This window comes from Hyalella azteca, unplaced genomic scaffold (genome assembly GCF_000764305.2).
Source record: "Hyalella azteca isolate HAZT.00-mixed unplaced genomic scaffold, Hazt_2.0.2 contig3047, whole genome shotgun sequence".
NCBI lineage: Eukaryota > Metazoa > Arthropoda > Malacostraca > Amphipoda > Hyalellidae > Hyalella > Hyalella azteca.
This window is the reverse complement of record NW_025933301.1, coordinates 120082-129623: the sequence shown is the minus strand read 5'-3', so window position 1 is coordinate 129623 and position 9542 is coordinate 120082. Positions and strand designations below refer to the sequence as shown.

At 39.4% G+C, this 9542-nt stretch overlaps 1 protein-coding gene across 1 annotated transcript; it reads left to right on the top strand.

The window, feature by feature from the left end:
• The first annotated feature begins 813 nt into the window (after positions 1-813).
• LOC108681639 (PHD finger protein rhinoceros-like) lies at positions 814-6396 on the top strand. The gene is made up of 3 exons (XM_018170692.2): positions 814-4379; positions 4621-4807; positions 6341-6396. Exons 1-3 carry the CDS (start codon positions 814-816, stop codon positions 6362-6364), a joined length of 3777 nt encoding a protein of 1258 aa, XP_018026181.2. The 3' UTR covers positions 6365-6396.
• The last annotated feature ends 3146 nt before the right edge of the window (positions 6397-9542 follow it).

Sequence of the window (9542 nt, the reverse complement as noted above, 5' to 3'; positions counted from 1 at the left end):
AATTATAAAACATAAGTTATAGTAGCATATACGATGTTAGGCTTTACGGGAATGGGATTCCAGAATTAAATTATCCAAACCAAGCCATGGCGGGCTAATCCATTGGCAAGTTATAAGATTTTTGTAATTTTATATTTTGAGTTCTCGCTTTTTTGCAGTTAAATATCCGCGAAATGGCAGTCACTATTTTGAAATATTTGTTAGCTTGCAATATTTATTTTTTGTCGTTTGAAATCGATATAACCAGGCAGAGAAATGAATAAAATTCTGCCGTATAGTTCAATTGTGGGGCTCATGAATTGTTGTAAATACAGTTATCAAATTTAATGTGAGTAGGATGTGATTCAGCATGAGCGGAACACATATTATAATTCACGAATAATCATTCACGGTTGATGTCATAGCTCTGAATTATCTAATAAGTATCAAGTGGCCTTCGTGAGAAACACCAGAGAAATTTCAGTATATTTTATAATCATGATTTACAAATATTATGAACAAAGTCTCATCAGTCAATGTTAGTTTTTTCATGGAGGCCTGCATGAGGTTTTTATCCTATTTGATATGAATGGCATCTCATAATTGGCACCTTTGTGAGACAGCGCCTCATAATTAACCCTTGTTTACCGTGCAGTTGCGTGACGACGAGGTCGGGAGGGACGTGGCGCCCTAAGGCTGCCGCGCGGGACGACCCACCCGCTGCCTAGACGCGACGCTCCCCCTCCTTCGTCCTGCTGACTCCTGCACTCTCTCTAAGTTTCGTCCTCTAACTAAATCTCCAATAACTCCACTGCACGGTTTTAAGCCTGTGCGATGGCCTCACTTGCCAGTACAAGCCGTTCTCCAACCACTAACAATCCTGATGATGAATCTCTTCTGACTTCAGGAGCAAACGAAGATGTCGATGCTGCTGAATGTTCTGATACTCGATTGCTCACTAAAGTCAGACAAAAGAAACTGTCAAGCCTCTCGTCCCGGCAGCGGAAAATGGGTCCCGCGCCTCTCGCATCCTTCGAGGATCTCAGCATGGATAAGACTACGTCTGATTCAAGCAGTGCCGACGAAAGAAACACGTTAGTAGGCATAGGAGAAGCGTCAGAGCCTATCTCGCCTCTCTCACCGAGCATCAAGATAGCAGCACTCACCGTGCCAACATCACCTAGGATTCGTGTGTCCGCTGCCTCGACTTCATCTGCACACGACACTGATTCGAAAGACTCCACTCCCGATAAGGAACTTTTCATAGGATACACAAAGAAAGATTATTGTGAAGAAATGTCCGATGTTAAGACTAGTACTGAAGAATTGTTAGCCGAAGAAGAGAGACTCAGAAGAGCCAGAGAGAAAGCAAAGAAGGCAGAAACTGAAAAGTACGAAGAAGCTTTACGGATTTCAAAGTTTGATCGGAAGGAATCTTCTTCTTCTGTGCTTAGTGAGAATTTATTACCTGTAATTAGTAGCCACAGCAGTCGGCTGTCATCTTTAGGTTCAACTGGGTCCCATGTTCGGCGTTCACCATCACCTCACCGAATGCTGCTGGAAACTTCCTTCTGTGGTAATAAGCCCATACTACAACCCAGCATAGATTTGGAAGACCCTCCAATGACAACAAACAAATTATTAGACTATGCAATGGATAATTTAGAATCAATAGTATCACCAACAGACGATCGAGAATTCTCTGAATCCCCTACATTGATTCCTTTTAATTCTTCTGATGCGTCGCAAACACCTTCAAGTGTTACGACGTCCACCAAGTCTTTAACATCGGACTCTGGGGCACCGAAGAAATCACAATTCCAGGAGAGACGAGACAAAATTGATCAGGAGCTTACGAGAATACATCAATCTTCGCCACGTAATACGCCCGAACGAGGTTCCGGTACCTCCGAGAACAGGCCACGAGCGATTGAAAACCAAATGAGTTCTTCAGAAGCCACACACAAAAGAAAAGAGTCATCTGAGTCCCCGAATTCGTCAAAATCACCTCGTTTAGGGAAGAAAGTGCTACCTCCACACATTCCTGACTTGAAAGACTTAAGAAAAACAGGCGTTGCTCCAGTGCCTCCTCCACCTCCACCCTTATATGGAGAAACCTCGGCAACAATACTTTCCGACTCAGCAAGAAAACAATCTATTTCTACCACTCCAACGGCCTCGCCAAAATTTGGTAAGAAGTACATTGGAAAGAAAAATAAAGAAAATGCAGGCCCTGGAAGTGGCAATTCAACCCCATCAACTTCACGTAAAAGTTCGTTTTCGAGTTTGTTTCGCAGGGGTGATGCCGCCCTCAGTCCCGTCACACCAGATTCGCCAGGTTCAGCGACCGGAAGGAAGAGTCCGTTTAGCGAATTGATAAAATCCGCAAGAAATGAGTACAGGTCACGTAGCAGGTCAAGAAGTAGAAGCAAAAGTAGAGATCGAGAATTTGACGACGAATCTCTGGAAAGAAAAACGGTTCTTTCCATTTTCAAGCCGAAATCGAAAAGAAAAGATGATCCTACCTCCAAAGGGGACGAAGAACGAGTGGAGGAAAAAAGTAAGTCTTCAAGCGAAGCAATTATGAAAATTGAATTCACATTTAATTCAAATAAAGAATTTTCACCACCTGGGTCTGATCGAAGTGAGGTTACTGACGATGACCCGTTCGCCCCGAAAACAGCAAGAGGTAGTGGACCAAAATCCCCCCAAGCTGATAAACAAATGAAAAGTAATGTTGATGTTTTGAAAGATCATGAAACAGAGCCAAAGCCTCATGTAAGAGCTGCATCGCCCTATAAATCAGTCATTGAAGATTTAGAGCAGAGACAAAAAGAAATAGCAGAGAAAGCAGCTGCAAAAGCCGAAGAGAAGCAAGACACTGTTTTAGAAGTAGAGAACAGTGCTCAAGTTATTCCTAAAACTGAAGAAGTCATCGCAGAGGCACCAAAGCAAGAAGAACTTAAAGTTAAAATTCCACCCGAAGAAGATTCCATATCAGAATCCGAGAGAGAATCAGAAATCGATTATTTGAAAAAGAAACAACAGCTTGGAATCGAAGACGATCACACTGTTTCTTCAGACGTTGAGATAAAGAAGTTAGTGGGACACGATAATGGCGAAGAAGATGAGTTGCCGTACGTACCAACTACTTTGCCGCTAGAGCGGTCTCAGGTTACCCCCATGGTACCAGTTAAGGAGCGTGCGAGTAGTTTGAAGATGGTCCAGTCTATCGAGAGACCAAGAAGTGCCACTCCTATTCATCCATGTCGCTTAGAACAATTTAAGCAGTCAATTGACCAGCAAGGAAGTGAATTAGAAACTGAGAAGATCAATATAAAAATACCTAAAAAAACCATACCTGCAAAAAATGTTGTGAGGCAATCATCTAAAAGCTGGGAGGATTTTTGTCAAGAAGGTCTTAAGAGTCCTCGTACTTTGCGACGTGAGCGCAGAGAAAACAGCTTGCACGGAAATGAAATCAATTTTGCGGCAGTAACCAAACAAAGAACGAGATCAGAAGGAAAGTCACCTTCTTCAAGAGAGACAACTCCCCTTGAAGCACCCAAGAGCTGGATAAATTTTGAAGAAATTCCTGATATAAATATGAAACCAGTCAAACAAATAAAAACATTGCAGCAGCAAAAGCCTTTACCCCAACCATCCGGAACTTCAGAGCCACACAGAAAGCCAAAGTTAACACAGCAGATGCGTGCTGATGCCAGCAAGATGAACGACTCCTACCACCCAGACGACTTGAGTTCTCCGAGGAAAAAATTAGACAGTCAATTATCTGAAGATATTTTGCCTGCATCTTTGCGATCCTTGACTTCCACTCCAGACCGGGACGATAGTTCAGAAAAATCTTCAGATAGTGAAAGATTAGGTAGCCAATCTTCTAGCGAAGAGTTGACGACGATACGAGAAAAGATTGCTGAGATCAAGAAGAGAGAAGACAAGGCCAACCACGATGAGAGTTCCGATTTAGAAAGACTCCTAGCCCCTGTGAACGATTGCATTGCCAAGCTCTCAACTATATCTACACAAAACAAAGTACCTCTGTCCGAACGCAAATCCCCTATTCCCGACAACTGGGCCGATTTTCTACTTCCTCCACAGGCTGGTCGACGAAGTCGTTTGTCATCTCTGGGTTCAGAGGCTGGGTCCATAGGAGGCGGAAGATCGCCTTCTCCATCGCACATGCTCCTCGAAACTTCTTTCTGCGGTTCCCAACCTATTGACGATCCAGGCTTCGCCGAACCTAATGTGCCTATTTCTGTTGCGCGAAAGATGAGTGGCATTTCCCTTGGCGACCTAAGCCCTCTTGTGCCTCGCTCTGAGTTTGGGGCCACTTCATCTCTGCATCATTTCCGAGCATCAATTCAGGCGTCCGTACACAGGTAGGTCGGTAATTGTCCGTACTGTACTTTCATTTTCGCAGCATTTCCCAATGCCAATTCTGATTTAAAATATAAAATTGATTCTGGGCATTAATGTAATATTTTTTACTCATTTCTTGATATACCATAGATAAGACTCTTTTGGTGTTGCTGACAGCAAATTCTGAGAGTATAGTGTCATGCACCACTGCAGGGCGGTATAGTGTCATGCACCACATGTAACTTGTGATGACGTGTGCAGTGACTATGGCGTGGAAGGTAGGCACTCTGGCAAGGAAGGCCGCGGGTTTAACCCTCACCACCATCGCTCAGCCTCCGAGTACTCGACACGCAGCGCACCTCCTGCACCTCCTCGACGCAACCTCAACCCCTTCGGCATGGACCTCGGCATGAAGAGCAACCGCAGCTCCCTGGTCTCTCAGGAGCGCGTGAGTAGACAGGAGTAATGTTAATAGAGGTCAAGAGTGAGTAGATAGTAGTGACTTTAATAGAGGTCATGTGTGAGTAGATGGTAGTGATTTTAATAGAAGTCATGTGTGAGTAGATACTGGTACTGGTAGATAGTGGTAATTTTAATAGAAGTCAAGAGTGAGTAGATAGTAGTTATTTTAATAGAGGTCAAGTGTGAGTAGATAGTAGTAATTTTAATAGAGGTCATGTGTGAGTAGATAGGAGTAATTTTAATAGAGGTCATGAGTGAGTAGATAGTAGTAATTTTAATAGAGGTCATGTGTGAGTAGATAGTAGTAATTTTAATAGAGGTCATGTGTGAGTAGATAGTAGTGACTTTAATAGAGGTCATGTGTGAGTAGATAGTAGTAATTTTAATAGAGGTCATGTGTGAGTAGATAGTAGTGACTTTAATCGAGGTCATGTGTGAGTAGATAGTATTAATTTTAATAGTCAGGTGTGAGTAGAGAAATGAACTTCTATCATTAGTCTGCCTAAAGTTTCTGAGCTGGTGATGGAGTCGGTCTCCCATATGTTTTCATTGAAGATGTGGTGAAATTACTTGATGATTTCTTTACTTTTTAATTCTTATGGAAATGCAATGTTGTGCTGTGGTTCAAGGATAGGATTATAGAAATTCAGTTACTGCTGAGAGGAAGAGATGGCATGAAGCAGAATTTGATTTTTTATTGATGAGAATTGTTTACATTGTAACCTTAGGAAGCAAGTTCTCATGTGATTTCACTGTGCAAATTCTCATATTTACCTTCCGATAAAAGTTTGAAGGCTCTTTAAGTCTATATTTATTTCGTGCTGTCAACCTTCTATTATTTATTTTTATTTTACCAAGTTCATGTGAACGAAACAAATGACATCATTTGCCATGGAGAACTGTAAAGAACTGCGTTTTCTATTCATTAGCTGTCTTCATAATCCATCCTTGATCTTATCAATCAAATTTGTTTACCAAAAAATGAAAAATGAATAAAAAAACTGGCTTCATTTATTAAGAGACGCTTTACGAGCACGTTAAAAAAATTATTTCGAGTTTTTGATGCTTTGTTTGGAATAATTCAAACAAAATCATAAACTATTTGTCGGAGAAAATCACTATTTCAAAAGTTTGTATGCCAAAGACGTATGTTTAAAAAAAACTATATAGATTTGCTGAGAAATACTCTTGCCCCTTTTCACTGAATGACTCGCGCTCATCATATCGTGGACCGCTTCATTTGATGGGGCAATTGGTCGCCAATGAAGGGAGGTCTTTTATTGACCGGCAATGCCACGCCATCTGCGAATGTTTGTTGCATTGGCACCCGGAACTAAGCGTAATTAACTTTCGCGTTCCTAAAGACACACAAATAATCCAATTTCACGCATAAATTGTTTAGATTTAGTTAAAATATTGATTCGTAAAGAAAATAAATTGTTCTTAACAGGGTTTTAGCTAATATCCTACTATAACGCAGGAGTTTAATGCTCATTATATTTACTTTTCTGTTGAACAGAGTCCGCCTGACAGTCCCTCCTAGATGAAGAAGAACCCGCTACGTTGATTGTGATGCAGCAGCAATGTCGCTAATTCTCCACTGTTGACAGCTGAACTGCTCAGAGTAAAATATTATAACGTTGAAATTTAATAAGATTCTTCATGGTGTCATTTGTCTTCAAAATACTGCCTCATAAGGTGAAAATGGCCAGGTATAACTGAAAATTACTTCGGTTTTTCTTAGCTCGATATCCAGGCAAGAATTACCGTATGAGGCTTCCACCGTTCGCCGATGACGGAATGTGCACTGAACTGTTCTGGCAGAGCCGTTTCACGTGAAAGTATCAAACAATGCTATTACTATGTTTACAATGAAGCCTGAAACCAAGCAATTCTATTACTATGTTTACAATGAAGCCTGAAACCAAGCAATTTTATTACTATGTTTACGATGAAGCCTGGAACCATGATCTGTTGTGGATTCTAATTAAGCTGAGCAAATTTATTTCATTGCAGCAATGTTGAAACACTTTAGGCTGACGTCGAGTTGTTGATCACTGCCATACGAAATATGATGATGGCCCAAAGGTTATTTATAATTAGATACGAAAGGTAAGGTAGAATGGAAAACGCTGTTGATATATTCTACGCAGAGCTGATAAACATTGTCGTAGCACCAAAGGAGGCTGCAGTCTTATAAATAGCATAAGGTCTGAATTTTGTTTTATGAATTTACTTAGATTGAATCTCTGTCGAAATTGTTTTCGGTGGCCGCTTTGAAAACTTCGAGAATAATTAATTTGCAGTTTGGGAAGGATAGTGGTGACGTAGTGTGGATTGATCAGGTTTTTCAGTGATGTAATCGATTGTTATTTGATTAGTTTATTTCGAGTGCAAACAAAAAATGTATATAAAACACACAAAAGGTAACGTAGTTTATGCTTTTGTTGTCATATAAGAATAGTATTTCTGTGCACAGCTCTCATGAAACTATTATGCCAAGGTAAAGCAATAACAGGAATATTGATCGCTCGTTTTCCTCGTATGGTCAAGCCATATTTAGACTTAATATATTCTCTTGATAACCCCAAATGCATGGGTAATTTATCCCTTGAAATGTCTTTCATATTCTATTATTCCCTGGACTATTATTATATCAATGGAGGTCGTAATCTTATGCTTAGCATGGCTATGTGTCGGTACAGTGTCAGGAGGCGGCGATAACATATAAATTACGATTTACTATAGCACTTTAAATGTTTCGTAAGTCATTATATAAGCACCAATAATTCTAGCTACTGGAAAATTTACAACACAGAGCAAATCTTCAATTGTATTAAATTTGCTTTAAATATTTCTTGTAATTCTTCTTACTAATCCGAATTCAAGAGACGAACGTTGCTCTTAAATTCTTATTTTCAGCATGAGTGTTACATCTAAACTTATAATGAGTGTGATGAATCAGAAACTAAGAGAAGAATTTTCGATGAAGTCTATATAAAACTGACATATTTAAACAAAAGATGAATGCAAGGCCGTTGAAGGCAGCCCAAAACAATATAACATCTAGATACTTATTCAACGCTGCACCATTTAGTGCTAGCGGTCATAATTTAGATGATGTTTTCGTTGTTGGCATGGCCGTTTACCGGAAGACTATGAATCGAACAATGAAGTCGGGAAGCTTGCCTCCTTTTCCCATAAAATCTATGTAATTTGTAATTTTTTCAGGGATAGGTTATGTAACAAAGGAAAGAATTCTTTGTTCCTGGGATTGGACAAGATTCAAGGGTTAATCGCTCGCTGTTTATTACAAGCTTCTTAATTAAATGTATTATCTTCACGCGCTCATGTTGCAAACACATCAGGCCTTCAGAAGGCCGCTCGATATCTATGCTTGATCTCCTAAATAAGATATAAGCTAAAGATTTATGTAAGTATATATAAGCTTTATATTAACACACTGTTTTGACTACGTCTTTAACAAATTTGTATATCAACCCATGACTACCTTGACTAGAATCTTTATTATGCATTGTTATCCAAGATTAATATGAATGTCTCCTTAACGCATGCTCATGATGGATGTCTGTATATAGATTTACCTATTACCTTGTTGATGAATTTAGACGCTACGTTTTATTCTATCATAAGTGTAATGACATTCGTGCGTTGTGATGATATCCTATCTCATATGAAAGGCATGCTGCGTTTTGCATCATGCTATGAAAGGCCAAAGTATTAAATGAAACCTTTAATATCCAGCTGAAAATTATTTCTTGTGCCAGTTTATGTTTCCATGGTAACCTTGATTTTTCGAGTATTAATGAGTGCAATGACGCCAAATGCCTTCATCGCATCTAAATGATTTAGGTTTATACACGCGAAAGCTTTGAAGAACTCAAATTTATGATGCGTCTCTATAGCAATGACTTCCTTTCTATGCTGCATCTCTAACAATGACTTCCTATTACACAAGTTCGAAAGGATTAAAAATCAAATGAAAGTCGAATTGTTACAGTTATTCATCTGGGGTGATCCTTTAAGCCATGAGAGCGTACGATTGTATATGGATTCATAGCTGGTCATTGAAAAATAATTTTAGTATAATATTAGTGCCAAAGTCCCACGTACGCGATCTTCATTCACGTGATGATCTGCAGCATTGAAATACGATACTCGATGCTACTTTGCAAAATTCTGTCGAAGGAACTCTTTGTCTGTAAATTAATAAAGACTAAAATAACCTATACGATTGAAGGTTTGTGATCATGAATATTACAACACAGTAAATTCCAAATCATAATTTTCAAACGTCTTCAATTTTCGTCGCCACACCACAGCCAAATTTTCAAAAAAAGTTTAACAATTGTGTAGGGATTTGCATATTGGACGGTGGAACTGTTTTCTTGAATTATGTTTGCATCATAAGTTAAGCGTATAGATCATGAGTTTGCTGTATTAATTTCACTAATGTTTGTCTCAAGTGTAATTTTTGTGTCACTTGCTACTTATTAATGTCGATCAATAAGTAATATTGTTCGAAAGACTGTGAGTATATCCCGAGTAATTCATAAGGTTACTTTTCCAAAAGGCATATGACGTTCAATTCTATACAGTCGTATTAAGGCAAATCTGTGTTCCTCAACTGTACTAAATATATCGGAAATCCAGTTGCTGAAGTTGCTTAAACTCAGTGGCTTGTTGCTGCTACTGCATCT